At 46.0% G+C, this 17,405-nt stretch overlaps 1 protein-coding gene across 1 annotated transcript in view; it reads right to left on the bottom strand.

The window, feature by feature from the left end:
• LOC135534571 (nesprin-1-like) overlaps window positions 1-16,507 on the bottom strand; it is a gene marked incomplete at its 3' end in the record, with an annotated part of 33,497 nt that extends 16,990 nt beyond the window's left edge. The window contains 22 exon segments of the mRNA XM_064961525.1: window positions 508-630; window positions 890-1,069; window positions 1,318-1,461; window positions 1,708-1,890; window positions 2,091-2,213; window positions 2,517-2,702; window positions 3,539-3,676; window positions 3,944-4,126; window positions 4,351-4,503; window positions 5,032-5,187; window positions 5,474-5,639; window positions 6,102-6,376; window positions 6,746-6,964; window positions 7,308-7,452; window positions 7,971-8,134; window positions 8,432-8,605; window positions 8,837-9,955; window positions 9,957-10,475; window positions 10,593-10,893; window positions 10,982-11,206; window positions 12,000-12,265; window positions 16,445-16,507. Of these exon segments, the coding sequence (XP_064817597.1) occupies window positions 508-630; window positions 890-1,069; window positions 1,318-1,461; window positions 1,708-1,890; window positions 2,091-2,213; window positions 2,517-2,702; window positions 3,539-3,676; window positions 3,944-4,126; window positions 4,351-4,503; window positions 5,032-5,187; window positions 5,474-5,639; window positions 6,102-6,376; window positions 6,746-6,964; window positions 7,308-7,452; window positions 7,971-8,134; window positions 8,432-8,605; window positions 8,837-9,955; window positions 9,957-10,475; window positions 10,593-10,893; window positions 10,982-11,206; window positions 12,000-12,265; window positions 16,445-16,507 (5,205 nt within the window).
• Between the last annotated feature and the right edge of the window lie 898 nt (window positions 16,508-17,405).

Here is a 17,405-nt window from a genome sequence, read left to right as displayed (position 1 = left end):
TGATGTGTAAGCCTACACAGATAGAGGAGTGGATGTGTAAGCCTTCACAGATAGAGGAGTTGATGTGTAAGCCTTCACAGATAGATGAGTTGATGTGTAAGCCTTCACAGATAGAGGGGTTGATGTGTAAGACTTCACAGATAGAGGGGTTGATGTGTAAGCCTTCACAGATAGAGGGGTTGATGTGTAAGCCTTCACAGAGAGGCACCATAGTGTTACTTGGTGTCTAGGTGGGTACACATTAAGGTATGTGGGCAGGCACTTTGTGGAGAAGTACAGTAGCCAGTAGCTATGTGTTAATCAGTGCTAATGCAATGCATTTAATACAGGATGACAGGGGATGGAGAATCCTTTCATCCCTCATGGTCTGCAGGGAAAGTGGAGAGAGAGAGACAGAGAGAGAGAGAGAGTAGAAGAGAGAGATTGCGAGATTAAGAGAGAGGGCGAGAGAGAGGGCGAGAGAGAGAGAGGGAGAGAGAGAGAGCAAGAGAGCTCAGTAGGTGATACCTGTGTGTGAGTGCTGGGAGAAGGGGAGCGACAGACAGGAGAGGAGATCTCACTGCTGGTACCCTCCTCCCCAGACTCCTCGGTGACCGGGGACAGAAGGGTGTGACAGCGGCCAGCCGTCATCTGACACACCGCAGGACAGTTAGGACAGATACACAAAGAGCATTCATGTTTTAGAGTCAGTCCATCACCAAGAACTCAGTAAGACTAGCACATTCAGTAACTTTGACAGACTGCATGCTAGCCGTGAGATTCCAGATTTGATGAAGGGTAGCAGGATTAACAGTGGAGTGATTTGTCTGAGTTAGTTAATTACCGGTAATCAGAAAATACATGCAGTACAAAACACATCATTAGTAAAGGAGGGGAGTCGGCCAGTCACCATAAGAACAGATGGTTTGTCTATGTCTCCATCCAGGTCCTCCACAGCAAGCCCCACCCGCTCCGTGTCACTCACAGTGAGTAGCATGGTGTCATGTTTGGCCTTCACAGTCAGCATCTTACACTTCGAATTCAGACTGGCTATCTCCTCCTGGTAACCCTTGATTTTCTGGGCCAGCTCCTGTTAGTAGCATCCCAATTACAGTCAGTGGTTATGGTCACAACAAGGGAGTTAAGCATCTATATACACTGTCGGCATACACTTATACAATGATATAGTTATATACTTATACAACAATTTAGTTGTTTTTTTTACATTTGTTTTGGATACCTACTTATCAGAACCAGTACCAGAATCTAGAGGTTTTCAATTCCTTTGTATATGCTAAATGTCTTATTTTCTTCCACTGTCAATGTGGTGTAGTATACCTCATGGTGTAGGATCTGAGCCTGCAGTTCCTGGATAGTGCTGGTGGGAATGGGTCGGTCCTGGATGACCCTGTGGGCATCCTCTATCAGCCCCTGGAAGTGCTTCGCCTCCTGCTCATACTGCTCATACTGCACAACAGCCTCCTACAGAAGGACAGGAAATCAAGGAACGTCAATACTGGTGCACAATGAAGGATGTGAACTGTTTGTGGCTTGCAGGTGTGTCTAACCGGATTCAAAACTCTGGTCTTCTGTGTGCCTCAAGACTGTGTTGTTACGTTGAGCTAAAACCTAGGCATTAGCTCAGGGAACTCACACAAGTCTTCAGTCACAGGCAGTCTTCATTATGTGGTTTCTCCTCCATTACACAGTGTGCTGCGGCCTCCCTACCTGTAGAATGTTGCACTGCTGTATTGCGACATGCTGTAGCTGGCTGGCCTCCTGCTGTAGGCCCAGTGCTGTGTGACAGATAGCCAGGCCAGGCATCACCTCCTCTGGGACGCGCAGGGCGCTCTGACACAGCTGCACCGCCTGCACCTGCAGCTTGAAGCCCTCCATCTCTGACAGCAGACGCTAGGAGAACAGACAGGAGGAAACTTTACATTCTACCGACAAACCTTAAGTAAGTGTGAGACGTAGGTAGGAGAAGTAGAAAGAGACAGAGAAAGAAGAAGAAGACGAAGAACAACGACAAGAAGAACATGAAATGAGAATAAAATGATATTTAAAATTCTGTGTTATTCTCTGGTTAAGTTAGAATTGAAGTTAGCTACCTGTTTCTGGGCCAGTTGTTCTTTGAGACTCTGTCGGACAAGATCAGGAGAGGTCAGTGTAGCTTGGACCTGTTCCAGAGCCACTTGTAGGGTCTTCACCTCATACTCCAGAGGCTCCATACTCTGAGGGGGCGACACAGGACACACAGGTTATTCTTGGAACCCAGAACCAAATCTAGTGAGTGCTAGCTGGCTGGCAATCAATGCATGTTAACCGTCTGTCAATAGGACTACACACAGGTCAATCAATCACATATGTTGTTATGTACAGGTGAGAATAACACTGAGACGCTAAAAGCTATTTACACATTGTGCATAATTTTGTCAACGACCGTCTTTGTAACAAAGACTAACAACAATGCAACAGTAAAATCCGATGCTAGGCTAAATGTTAAGTCAGTGTATTCAGTATGTCTGAGTCAGTACCTTGGCTGCGTCCTGAAGGCTCTGCAGCCGTGTCCTGATGGTCTGCTGGAGCTCCTCGGTGTGGCGGCTCAGCTCACACACCTGCTGGGACATGTTCTCCGTCTGCAGCACCTCAGACAGCAGATCCACCTTCTCTCCCATGGCCTGCAGGTCCCCATGGAGCTCTCGAGATTCACGCAGCACGGACTGATGATGGGGAGAGGAGGAAGACAACACAATACAGGCAATGAATGGAGTAAGAGGACACTGTCTATGAAAATGAGTGCCACCCAGTGATGGTTGAATCCTGAGAGGTGCCAGTTAAAGAGAACCAACATCCTGGATCCCTGGTTAGAGGGAGAATGATAGGAGACAGGGTAACAGAACACGTATTTATTACCACACACACACACACCACCAGTATCGCCGCAGAGGGTACAGTGTGTTGGCTGCTGCCAACACACTGACTCAACTCCAGCCACTTTAATAATGGGAATTGATGGGAAATGATGTAAAATATATCACTAGCCACTTTAAACAATGCTACCAAATATAATGTTTACATACCCTACATTATTCATCTCATATGTATACGTATATACTGTACTCTATATCATGTACTGCATCTTTATGGAATACATGTATCACTAGCCACTTTAACTATGCCACTTTGTTTACATACTCATCTCATATGTATATACTGTACTCGATACCATCTACTGTATCTTGCCTATGCTGCTCTGTACCATCACTCATTCATATATCTTTATGTACATATTCTTTATCCCCTTACACTTGTGTATAAGACAGTAGTTTTGGAATTGTTAGTTAGATTACTTGTTGGTTATTACTGCATTGTCGGAACTAGAAGCACAAGCATTTCGCTACACTCGCATTAACATCTGCTAACCATGTGTATGTGACAAATAAATTTGATTTGATTTGATTTGAAGTGAACAGCGAGACGGTTTAATAAAGTCTGTATTGGCTTTTTAATCCAGCAGCTCTCCATCATGTGCTTATTCATGTCGATCTCCACCCACCTCGTCCATCCTTATCTGTTCATGCAGATGAGAGGAGGAGTTCCAGATGATGTTGGCCCTCACCAGGCCCTTGGCTTTCTCCGACCACCTCACTATGAAGTCCAGCATCTCATTGTACTCCTCTAGATGGGTCCCTGCCTGGAGGGGAGAGATAACAAGAGAAGCAATGAGGAACTAGGGAACAGGCGTCAGGGAAATGGATACCTTAGTGATACCGACAATGTGTGTTATTAATAGGATTAAAAGTGAAATGGCCCCATGTAAACACTCTGGGCTAGGCAACACTGTACATTGATGCCACCTCTTCGGGGTAACAACAACAACAGCAACAGTGTAACAACAACTAGACTTCCCATGTATTTTGTATTTTTCCCCAACCTTTTCTTGAAACAATTGGTTCCTAACCTTTTTGAGCCAGATGGATCTACACTCGGCCAGTCTGGCAGTGTGGTGGTGTATGTCTCCTAACTTGACGATGGCATCACTCAGCTGTTTGGCCAAGATGGGGTTCCATCTGCCGAACTCCTGGACCGCAGCATCCAGCTCTGACAGAGTCCGATGACAGCTCTCCAGATCATCACAAAGACACTGTGGAGAGCAGAGGAGAGAAACTTGGAGTTAAATAAACTGACCAAGATAACAGCTCTGTATGCTCATTCACTTTGTATGTAGAGGGAAAACAGCACACGTTAAGAGCAGAAAATAGTATTTGGAATATTTGAGTTTACTTCCTGAATTTACTAAATTGACATGAAATTGACCCCAACCCTGATTAAGAGCCGTATGCATGAGCCTCTACAGCTCGCGCTCACCTTGGTCTCGTCTTTAGCGTGATGGACATCGCTGGCTTTGTCATTGAGACTGGTGGAGATGGCTTTCATCTTCTCCGACACGTCATGAATCCTGGAACTGATGTCCTCCTTGATGTCTCTTGTCTTCTGGATCTCTTTCTCTTTGGACAGAACCTTGTGAAAATCAGAAGAGGAAGGAAATATAGTTGATATAGTTGTAAAAGATAGTTGATATAATGCGATTTTGAAATTTGGTCAGGCATCAGCAGGTAGCCTAGTGGTTAGAGTGTTGGACAAGATTGAATCCCTGAGCTGACAAGGTAAAACTAATCTATAATCATAATAATAATCTGTCTTTCTGCCCCTGAAGAAGACAGTTCACCCACTGTTCCTTAACTGACTTGCCTAGTTAAATAAAGGTAAATAAAAATAAACTAAATTAGCCCATGTCATCAATTTTTGGGGTATTGGTAAGTTAGTCTAGCGGCCAGCTTTCTAAACTTGTAGTGAGGATGGTTGAATTTCCGACCGGGGTGGGGCCAATTGATCATCAGTTATCATATTAAAAATTGCAAACACCATATGGCAAAATGTGTAGAATTGCAGGAAATTTGTTATAAAACTCCAAAATCAGTGCTCGGCCCCATGGCAAAATGTGTGTGTATGATGTCCATCCATGCCCTACATAGTCCAGTACAGTACCTGGTCCTGGATGGCCCCCAGTGCGAGGGACACCTCAGCCAGCTGCATGGAGATCTCTGAGGGCAGGATGGTGTACAGGTCCAGATACTTGCTCTGCTGCTGCTCTGCTATCTTATCCACATGCTGACGGTAGCCAATCACATCACCGTGAACCACCTGTACAACACATAAGACAAATATGGTCATGTCCACATGTGCCAATACTCGAAAACAAGCAACTCACATTACAATTCTTTAATTCACACCAAAGCTAGCATCGATCCCAGCCTGAGACTACTCCGTAGCATACAATACTGCTGGAAACGACAGTTAAGTAAATGCCTTATGGAATTTTGGCAATGAACTAGTTATTTTTGTGACAGAGTCATGTGTAGTCAATAAAATGATGTGTTAGATGGTGTTAACGCTGTCTTTAGTTCCATAGGGTTCGTCAGCGACTTACCTCCAGCTCCTGCAGCAGAGCATCTATATCTGACGTTGGGTTGGGGAGCAGCTCCCTGGTCTCCTGGATCCAGGCTTTGACCACACTCAGGTTCTTCTCTACCCCCTCTCTGTCCCTCAGCTCCACCCCAGCCTGGGTGCGCTTGGTCTGCGCCTGCTGCAGCAGACTGGTGGAGGAGAGAAATAAAACCACTATTATCTGTTTTCAAGAGTGAAGGTGACGGAAACTTTAGCCCTATGTTCCTCTCGGATTGAAGAGGATTCATTATTTTATTACCTTTATTTAACCAGGCAAGTCTTTTAAGAACAAATTCTTATTTTCAATGACGGCCTGGGAACAGTGGGTTAACTGCCTGTTCAGGGGCAGGATGAAAGATTTGCACCTTGTCAGCTCGATTTGAACTTGCAACCTTTCAGTTACTAGTCCAATGCTCTAACCACTAGGCTACCCTGCCGCCCCAGTGAGTAATACTAAGCATTCAGGTCCTTCTGATAGGCCTATTGAGATGTTTACAATATAACCAATCACCAGATCATATTCTAGCCTTGAAAGCAACATTTGAAGGCTAATCTAATTTGTGAGTGACCAACTGATCCGTGTAAAAAAACAATATTGATCTTTTCAATACCTTTCCAGGTGGTCTTGTACTGCTCTGATCTCCTTGAGACTGGGTAGTTCGTCCTGTGCAGAGGTGGGCGTTGGTGAAGGGACCTCCACATCATGGAGCAGGCTGAGGGCATACTGACGCAGCAGGGTGAGGGAGGACAGCTCTCTCTCTACATCCTGGATTAGCAGCTCATGCTGGTCCAACACAGACTGTAGGGTTGCCTTGGAGGCCTTCTCCACAACACAGTCAATAATACGGCTCTGTAGATCCTCCACCATGCTCCTCAGCTTCACCATCTGAAATGAATGAAGGCAGGCACATGTAAAATACTGTGCTGTACCTATTTATCCTCCTTCCAGATATGTTTGTGCTTATATACTGCAGCAAACATCTATGGTAGTTGTTATGCCAAACATAAGATGTAAGAACTAACATATGGATCAGGCTAGGATCTATAATGTCAGGATATATGGGGAACAGATACACAATACAGTATATGCTATTAGTATACTGTTAAGTTCATACTATTGTCTTCTCTACAGTTTATTTGTGTAGGTCTACAGAGTGAAATTGTACTATTTGAAGTACTATAAGAACCGCTTGGTGTTGTTCAGCTTTGTACTCACAACTCATCTAGTCATGTTTAATGTTTAGCGTTGCAGTACCTTCTCTCTGAAGGTCCTCCACTCCTGGGCCGTGTCCTCCAGTACCCTCTCCTGCCCTCGTGCCACGCTGCGAAGCCGGGTCCAGCGCTGCCACACCGTGGTCATGGAACGGCTGATGGTGGCCTTGCTGGCCTCACTACCCACCAGCTCCAGCTGTGATGCCTGCTCCTCCAGCCCTGTCAGCTTCTCCTGGAACCCATTCACCACCAACACCAGGGACTGGCAGGGAGGAAGGAAGGAAGGATGGAATATACACACAATGGAGGAGTCATTGTAAATCCACATATTACCCACTGGGCACAGATGCCAATTCAATGTCCATTCCATGTTGGTTCAACGTAGTTTCATGGAGACTGGGAATCAGCAACATTGATTCAAGCAGTGTGTGCCCAGAGGGTAAGTTCTTAACAAATCAAGTTCTTTCTGGAAAATGTTAACTAATGTTAACTTTGTGCTTTGATGACTAAAGAATAATGCTGATTACTCCGTCATTAGTAAAGTAACCAAGAATGTACAAGTCAAAATAGAAGACACTCTTTATTTTCCCATGGTCCTCTTTTACCCTGTGACTCCTGAGTTTCTCCTCCGCCTCCAGAAAGGTGGCAGCCTTTACGGTGGAAAACTCAGTAAGCTTCTGCTCTGCCTCGTTCATCAGTTCAATCACCGTCTGCCTCGTCTCCTGGTAAGACTTCCACTTGGCCACACAGCTAGGGACAGTCAATTTAATTCAGTTATTGTCCCAATAGGACATTTCATGGTGCAGCCAAGTATTTACAGAAGATAGAACATACAGATATAGGATCTTAATTTGATCACACTTTTGTTGATGATAATATTCATGCACCACAGGCAATGCAGATGAGCTTCATGATTTACATAAATCCTGCGAAAACCTGCACTAACACATAGTGCAGGTTTTGTTGCTGCAAATCATGTTGCTGCAGTTTTATTTTTGCTGCAACAATACTGGCCAAAGTAAGACCCAACATCTGTATGATACACTACATTGTGTTGGAGGGTGGACATGTGTTGGAGGGTATATAATGCCTAAGTTTCAATTGAGTATGTCATAATGATGACGATCACATTAAGACAATCCAATCCAATAACTCTCGGTCTTGAGTTACCCATCTCTGCACCAACGTCTCTCTCTATATATATATTCAAAACTTTTAAACCCTTATTGTCAATGTTTTGGTTACAATATTTTCTTCTAATTCTGTACCTGATCAGGACATCCTGGTGATTCTGCAGCTGATCCCGGACCTCCACTCCTCTCTGCTGAGCAGACTCCACATTCAGTCTGAGCTGTTCCTTGGCTGTGGGGTTCACCAGGTTCTCCAGCTGGGGGGGCAGAGCCTCCAACTCCTGCAGGTGGTCTAGGAACTTCTGCTCCCAGGAAAAAGGGAGAGAACAACTTCAACACTTATCCTGTTGCGTAAATAAATTAACGAGTGCTTGAAGCTAGTCTGAGTGCTAGTCTGTGCTATCATGCCAACTTCCTGTCACTCATTGTCATACTGAAATGTATCTGGCAAGAGCACCAACAGATCAGGGACTAGGCTAGCTTGCAACAGGCAACCCATCACATCAAACAAAGGCAAAAGGCCAACATTCATAAGATGCAATTAATTGAAGCTTTGTTTTAATTTTCTTTTAGCATTGTGTCTTTGATAGAGCAGTCACCTGCTCTGAGGCCAGGATGTCCTCCTGCTGGCGGAGACACTCTTCGTAGTTCTCTACGTCCACCCCCAGGCTGGCTAGTTGTAGGAAGGCCACAGCGTCCTCCAGCCACTCACACGCAGACTGCATCCGGAAGTGGTACTTCTGACACAACGCCAAGGCCTGCTCCAGGGTGATCTGGAGAACAGACATGGGAATCGAGAGGGTGAATATGTGAAGCCAATAACACCAATACAGAATGTCAACCAATAGGTTCTGTTACTGCCATTATTACAGGTTTGCAAAATTCCATAAACTTTCCCAAAGTTCTCAGATGGAATTCTCCAACCGGGATTTCTGAAAACTCCGGGAAAAAACCCAACTCCCTTAAATTGTTATATATATTGAGACAGTATGATATTTTCTTACCTGTTTGGAACTCATTGCTTGCTGTACATCAGCCTGTAGCTTGGCCATCTCCTCCAGGCTGAGGTCAACGTGGGCTGGGACCAGTTCGTTGGCGCTGGTGTACTTCTGTTTCTCCCTACTGCTCAGGGCCTCCACGATCCTCAGCCTGGACTGAACCTCATCCTGCATTATCTGCTGTTTCCTGATCTCTTCCTGGACCTTTTCTACCCTCACGTCCACCACTACCACAGCACAGCCCAGCTCATCCCTGATATGCTGCAGCCAGTCCAGTGTTCTCTTCACCTCCGTCTCAAAGTCTTTACTCTGGACAAACCTATTCTCACACTCCACTATCAGCTCCCCCACGGCAGACTGTAGGGACTGCAGCTCCTCCTGCCAAAGGACCACCTGTTCCCTGGAAGTGTCATGGGCAGCCTTGTCCAGCTGAGGAGCCAAGTTATCCATCTGCTCCATGAGTCTGGACAGGTGAGAGCTGGCGCTCTGAAGACTCCCGGCCAGGGCATGGTAATTCTTCAGCCTCTCCTCCGCCGACTGGGTCTCTGCATTGACCTTGACTAGTTCTTCTTTGGTAGCCTTTAGCTCAGAGTCCACCTGCATGGCCATGGCCTTGTGGTCCTCGAAGGACTCCAGTGTGTCGTTGAGATGCTCCACCCGCTGTTCGATGAGCCTCTTGAGCCCATTGTAAAGACTCACCAGCTGGGTCAACTCTTCAGGTCTCCAGGGTTGACCGGTGCTGCGGAAGGCTTCTTTCTTCTGGTTCAGTTCACTGACAGCCAGACCAAGGTTGCCCAGATCTACCTGAAGAGCTTTGTAGTCACTCAGTAAATTCACAACCTCCTCTGTCTGCAGACCAACAGGCTGCAACCCTAAGTTATGGAACTGCTCTTCAAGCTCTTTCAATGCTTTATGAGTCACGTCTATGAAGGAGGCGTACTCCTTTCTGGCTAGGATGGCCTGCTCGATCTTCTCCTGTTTCTCTTTGGCCAGAGCCAGTATGCTGTTGTATTTCTGTGGCAGGGCATTGAGTTTCTCATCCAAGTAACAGTGGTCCACTTCATTCAGAGTGGGCAGGATCTCCTGACCAGTTCTCTGGACGATCAGTAAGAGGTTTTCATATTCCATCGCTCTGCTCTACTATCTGCCGGTACTTCAGCAGCTGCACGTTCAGCTCCAAGTCACCATTCATGAGGTTGATCTCAGGGAAGGTCACAATGTCTGCTTGTTTCAGCCACTGACACGTCTTCTCCAGGTCTGCCTTGAAGTACTTCCTGGAGACAAGCACCTTGTCCAGTTCTTGGAGCCTCTGGACACATTTCTGCAGGGCTTTTTCAAAGATGTTCTGCAGCTCCTGCAGCTTGGTGAGCAGCTCCACCTTCTCGTCCTGCGTGGCGTCCTTCATCAGGTCTCTGCCCTGAGACCACAGGGAGGTCAGCTCGCTCTGGTAGGCCTTGAGGCTGCTCTGGATGTTCCTGCAGGCCTTAACCTGCTTGGCCAGGTCGTCAGGTAGCAGTGCAATGTACTCCTCCGCCTGGGCCTTCTTCTCATTCTGCTGGACCCAGGTGATGGACTGGTTGACAGCCTGCAGGAACTGGGTCCTCTCAGTGAAGGCCTTGCTGAGGTGCTTCCTGCGTTGAGCCACCTTTATTTAATTTGCACAAAAATACAATACATATATTACAGTGTAAACATAAGGTATACATGCATGTGCAGGAGAGGTGAGAAACCCAAATGGCCTTTTATAAAAACCTTCTCCCACCTTCACGCTGAGTGACTCCACCTCGGCCTGAGTGTCTGAGATGAGCTGCTGCAGGCGCTGGCACTCGTTGAGCCCCAGGTGAGCCAGGACACGGTCAGCATCACTCATGGCCTGGGCCAGAAGCAGCTGCTTGGCCTCCAGTTCGCTGCAAATGCTGAGGTGGTCGAAGAGGAAGCTTTGGGCCAACTCTGGAGGAGGACTCATCTTCATGGCTTCAGAAAGGCCTGGCTGCTGCTCTTCGGCCCACTCCTGGCCTCCCTTAGACGGGCCTCCACCTGAATAGAATAGAGTAAAATAGATACTTTATTGTCCATTGATTAGAACTGAAATGTGTATTCTGCCTTTTTACAACAAACACACACCTTGGCCATGTCCTCCAGGGTCAGCACACCGAGTCCTGTATCTTCCTGCTGATGAGGCTCTGCAGCTGAACCCAGCGCTGCTCAAAATGGCTGATCTGTTCCTTCACCAGCTCCTTGTCATCCAGGTTCAGGTGGTGGGTGACTTTCTGCCTCTGGTCCTTCAGGTCCTCCAGAGTTCCCTTCTGGTCTCCGAGAGCTACGGCAAGTTTCTTCAGTGCCTCCAAGTGCTCAGATGAACTTTCAGCATCAGTCCTAGGGAGGATAGGAAAAAATAAAATTACTGGATATTATAATGACTCTTATAAAAATAAGAGTGATTAGAAGAAGTTCAGGTCTACTGCAGAAAGGGAATGTTTGAGAGACATTGTCATGGTTTTTAGAATGTTGGTACAGCTCTCAAACTCTTAAGTCATGTTACCATTGTCATGGCAACTATGACTATTCAGCTATTGATCCCACACAGAGTCGATCTTCTATTTACATAAACAGAGTGCCCTGGAGACTGGTCCCACAGAGTGCCCTGGAGACTGGTCCCACAGAGAGCCCTGGAGACTGGTCCCACAGAGTGCCCTGGAGACTGGTCCCACAGAGTGCCCTGGAGACTGGTCCCACAGAGTGCCCTGGAGACTGGTCCCACAGAGTGCCCTGGAAGCTGGTCCCACAGAGTGCCCTGGAGACTGGTCCCACAGAGTGCCCTGGAGGCTGGTCCCACAGAGTGCCCTGGAGGCTGGTCCCACAGAGTGCCCTGGAGACTGGTCCCACAGAGTGCCCTTGAGGCTGGTCCCACATCAATAGAATTTTGCAATGAAAGGGATTGCTCATTCACTAGCAAATAGCAACAAGACCTGCTGGAGTCAGCCAAACAGAACCAAAGAAATTCAAAGTTTTAGCTTTTTTGTGATGTTGTCAAAACATTACGTATGAACTTTAATTGTGCATTGTGATATTATTGTGGGTGGAATTAGAGCAAAGGTCGTGCAATAGATCTCTGGATCTCATTCTATAGTAACTCAGTGATAGGTTTCAGATAGATAGATGACCCCACCTGGCCAGGTTATCCCACTCCTTAGACATTTGCTCAAAAAGTGCTTCCATGGCTGTGATGCAGTTGTGGTACTCCTGGATCCTCTGCAGGTCCTCCTGTCTCTGGCCCTTCAGCCTGTTAGCTTGGTGAAACAGCCCCAGCCAGGCATGGCTCAGACGCCCTATCTCTCCATGTTCCGGGCTGTCCTGGCCCGCAGTCAGACGACTCACACTCTCTGTCATCCTGGATAGGGTGGCTTGTTTACTCTGCAGCTGTTGGCTAAACTCCTGTTGGAGAGAGTGGAGGTGAATTGTATTTGAGCAATGTGCATGTTTGATCTCCTGCTGTGTTAGTGGTTTGTATATGAGCAAACTGCTAATCGGTGAAACTGATATTGACTGTTACACACTTATTGAATCTAGATTCAATGTGGAGAGTTCAAACTTAGGGATCTTCTTAGGGATCCAGTGAAGATGGAAGTGTGACAGTGCTCCCTAAAAATATACAGTATCAGTCAAAAGTTTGGACACACCTACTCATTCAAGTTTGTATTTACATTTTTTAAATTTTCTACATTGTAGAATAATAGTGAAGACATCAATCCTATGAAATAACACATATAGAGTCATGTAGTAACCAAAAAAGTATTAAACCGATTCTCCAAATAGCCACCCTTTGCCTTGATGACAGCTTTGCACACACTTGGCATTCTCTCAACCAGCTTCATGAGGTAGTCACCTGGAATGCATTTCAAATAACAGGTGTGCCTTGTTAAAAGTTAATTTGTGGAAGTTCTTTCCTTCTTAATGCCTTTGAGCCAATCAGTCGTGTTGTGACAAGGTAGGGGTGGTATAGAGAAGATATTCCCTTTTGGCAAAAGACCAAGTCCATATTATGGCAAGAACAGCCCAAATAAGCAAAGAGAAACGACAGTCCATCATTATTTTAAGACATGAAGCTCAGTCAATGAGTAACATTTCAGGAACTTTGAAAGTTTCTTCAAGTGCAGCCGCAAAAACCATGATGAAACTGGCTCTCATGAGCACCGCCACAGGAAAGGAAGACCCAGAGTTACCTCTTCTGCAGAGGATAAATTCATTAGAGTTATCAGCCTCAGAAATGCAGCCCAAATAAATGCTTCACAGAGTTCAAGTAACAGACACATCTCAACATCAGCTGTTCAGAGGAGACTGTGTGAATCAGGCCTTCATGGTCAAATTGCTGCAAAGAAAACACCACTAAAGGACACCAATAATAAGAAGAGACCTGCTTGGGCCAAGAAACACGAACAATGGACATTAGACCAGTGTAAATCTGTCCTTTGGTCTGATGAGTCCAAATTGCGATTTGTGGTTCCAACTGCTGTGTCTTTGCGAGATGCAAAGTAGGTGAACTGATGACCTCTGCATGTGTAGTTCCCACCATGAAGCATGGAGGAGGTGGTGTGATGGTGTGGGGGTGCTTTGCTGCTTTTTTTTATAAATCAAGCCACACTTAACCAGCATGGCTACCACGGCATTCAGTAGCGATACGCCATCCCATCTGGTTTGCGCTTAGTGGGACTATCATTTGTTTTTCAACAGGACAATGACCCAACATACCTCCAGGCTGTGTAAGGGCTATTTGACCAATAAGGATAGTGATGGAGTGCTGCATCAGATGACCTGGCTTCCACAATCACCCGACCTCATCCCAATTGAGATGGTTTGGGATGAGTTGGACCGCAGAGTGAAGGTAAAGTAGCCAACAAGTGCTCAGCATATGTGGGAACTCCTTCAAGACTGTTGGAAAAGCATTCCAGGTGAAGATGGTTGAGAGAATTCCAAGAGTGTGCAAAGCTGTCATCAAGGCAAAGGGTGGCTACTTTGAAGAATCTCAAATATAAAATATATTTTGATTGGTTTAACACTTTTTTGGTTACTACATGATTCCATATGTGTTATTTTGTAGTTTTGATGTCTTCACTATTATTCTACAATGTAGTACATAGTCAAAATAAAGAAAAACCCTTGAATGAGTAGGTGTCCAAACTATTGACTGGTACTGCATATTTTTTACTCTGCACACTGCAGTCTATGTTCCCTGTTATTTTATTGTTGCAGTTTAATTATCAGTTATTTTTCAAATGTCCTTATTTTAAATTTTTATTTGCATTTATTTATTTTTTTACTTCAGTTTATTTTAGTACATACAGTGCCTTGCGAAAGTATTCGGCCCCCTTGAACTTTGCGACCTTTTGCCACATTTCAGGCTTCAAACATAAAGATATAAAACTGTATTTTTTTGTGAAGAATCAACAACAAGTGGGACATAATCATGAAGTGGAACGACATTTATTGGATATTTCAAACTTTTTTAACAAATCAAAAACTGAAAAATTGGGCATGCAAAATTATTCAGCCCCTTTACTTTCAGTGCAGCAAAAGTTCAGTGAGGATCTCTGAATGATCCAATGTTGACCTAAATGACTAATGATGATAAATACAATCCACCTGTGTGTAATGAAGTCTCCGTATAAATGCACCTGCACTGTGATAGTCTCAGAGGTCCGTTAAAAGCGCAGAGAGCATCATGAAGAACAAGGAACACACCAGGCAGGTCCGAGATACTGTTATGAAGAAGTTTAATGCCGGATTTGGATACAAAAATATTTCCCAAGCTTTAAACATCCCAAGGAGCACTGTGCAAGCGATAATATTGAAATGGAAGGAGTATCAGACCACTGCAAATCTACCAAGACCTGGCCGTCCCTCTAAACTTTCAGCTCATACAAGGAGAAGACTGATCAGAGATGCAGCCAAGAGGCCCATGATCACTCTGGATGAACTGCAGAGATCTACAGCTGAGGTGGGAGACTCTGTCCATAGGACAGCAATCAGTCATATAGTGCACAAATCTGGCCTTTATGGAAGAGTGGCAAGAAGAAAACCATTTCTTAAAGATATCCATAAAAAGTGTCGTTTAAAGTTTGCCACAAGCCACCTGGGAGACACACCAAACATGTGGAAGAAGGTGCTCTGGTCAGATGAAACCAAAATTGAACTTTTTGGCAACAATGCAAAACGTTATGTTTGGCGTAAAAGCAACACAGCTCATCACCCTGAACACACCATACCCACTGTCAAACATGGTGGTGGCAGCATCATGGTTTGGGCCTGCTTTTCTTCAGCAGGGACAGGGAAGATGGTTACAATTGATGGGAAGATGGATGGAGCCAAATACAGAACCATTCTGGAAGAAAACCTGATGGAGTCTGCAAAAGACCTGAGACTGGGACGGAGATTTGTCTTCCAACAAGACAATGATCCAAAACATAAAGCAAAATCTACAATGGAATGGTTCAAAAATAAACATATCCAGGTGTTAGAATGGCCAAGTCAAAGTCCAGACCTGAATCCAATCGAGAATCTGTGGAAGGAACTGAAAACTGCTGTTCACAAATGCTCTCCATCCAACCTCACTGAGCTCGAGCTGTTTTGCAAGGAGGAATGGGAAAAGAATTCAGTCTCTCGATGTGCAAAACTGATAGAGACATACCCCAAGCGACTTACAGCTGTAATTGCAGCAAAAGGTGGTGCTACAAAGTATTAACTAAAGGGGGCTGAATAATTTTGCACGCCCAATTTTTCAGTTTTTGATTTGTTAAAAAAGTTTGAAATATCCAATAAATGTCATTCCACTTCATGATTGTGTCCCACTTGTTGTTGATTCTTCACAAAAAAATACAGTTTTATATCTTTATGTTTGAAGCCTGAAATGTGGCAAAAGGTCGCAAAGTTCAAGGGGGCCGAATACTTTCGCAAGGCAATGTACATTCTTAAAACTGCATTGTTGGTTAAGGGCTTGTAAGTAAGCATTTCACTGTAAAGACAAAGACCTGTTGTCTTTGCACATGAAATACAATTTTATTTGATGTGGTTAATTGGTGACAATGTTTCAACCACTTAGGTCTGTCATCAGGTGTCTACCTTGGCCTGGGTGAGCATGTTGTGGGATTGACCCTGCTTCCTACCTTGGCCTGGGTGAGCATGTTGTGGGATTAACCTGGCTTCCTACCTTGGCCTGGGTGAGCATGTTGTGGGATTAACCCTGCTTCCTACCTTGGCCTGGGTGAGCATGTTGTGGGATTAACCCTGCTTCCTACCTTGGCCTGGGTGAGCATGTTGTGGGATTAACCCTGCTTCCTACCTGGCCTGGGTGAGCATGTTGTGGGATTAACCCTGCTTCCTACCTTGGCCTGGGTGAGCATGTTGTGGGATTAACCCTGCTTCCTACCTGGCCTGGGTGAGCATGTTGTGGGATTAACCCTGCTTCCTACCTTGGCCTGGGTGAGCATGTTGTGGGATTAACCCTGCTTCCTACCTGGGTGGCCTGGGTGAGCATGTTGTGGGATTAACCCTGCTTCCTCCCTTGGCCTGGGTGAGCATGTTGTGGGATTAACCCATGTTGTGGGATTAACTTCCTACCTTGGCCTGGGTGTGCATGTTGTGGGATTGACCCTGCTTCCTCCCCTTGGCCTGGGTGAGCATGTTGTGGGATTAACCCTGCTTCCTACATGTTGTGGGATTAACCCTGCTTCCTAAATTGGCCTGGGTGAGCATGTTGTGGATTAACCTGGCTTCCTACCTGGCCTGGGTGAGCATGTTGTGGGATTAACCCTGCTTCCTACCTTGGCCTGGGTGAGCATGTTGTGGGATTAACCCTGCTTCCTACCTTGGCCTGGGTGAGCATGTTGTGGGATTAACCCTGCTTCCTACCTGGCCTGGGTGAGCATGTTGTGGGATTAACCCTGCTTACCTTGGCCTGGTGAGCCTTGGCCTGGGTGAGCATGTTGTGGGATTAACCCTGCTTCCTACCTTGGCCTGGGTGAGCATGTTGTGGGATTAACCCTGCTTCCTACCTTGGCCTGGGTGAGCATGTTGTGGGATTAACCCTGCTTCCTACCTTGGCCTGGGTGAGCATGTTGTGGGATTAACCCTGCTTCCTACCTTGGCCTGGGTGAGCATGTTGTGGGATTAACCCTGCTTCCTACATGTTGTGGGATTAACTTGGCCTGGGTGAGCATGTTGTGGGATTAACCCTGCTTCCTACCTTGGCCTGGGTGAGCATGTTGTGGGATTAACCCTGCTTCCTACCTTGATTAACCCTGCCTGGGTGAGCATGTTGTGGGATTAACCCTGCTTCCTACCTGGCCTGGGTGAGCATGTTGTGGGATTAACCCTGCTTCCTTGGCCTTGGCCTGGGTGAACCCTGCATGTTGTGGGATTAACCCTGCTTCCTACCTGGCCTGGGTGAGCATGTTGTGGGATTAACCCTGCTTCCTACCTTGGCCTGGGTGAGCATGTTGGATTAGCCCTGGGCCTGGTGAGCATTAACCCTGCTTCCTACCTTGGCCTGGGTGAGCATGTTGTGGGATTAACCCTGCTT

This window comes from Oncorhynchus masou, unplaced genomic scaffold, assembly GCF_036934945.1.
Source record: "Oncorhynchus masou masou isolate Uvic2021 unplaced genomic scaffold, UVic_Omas_1.1 unplaced_scaffold_3591, whole genome shotgun sequence".
In the NCBI taxonomy this organism is placed as follows: domain Eukaryota; kingdom Metazoa; phylum Chordata; class Actinopteri; order Salmoniformes; family Salmonidae; genus Oncorhynchus; species Oncorhynchus masou.
This window is presented reverse-complemented; position numbering and strand designations above follow the sequence as displayed.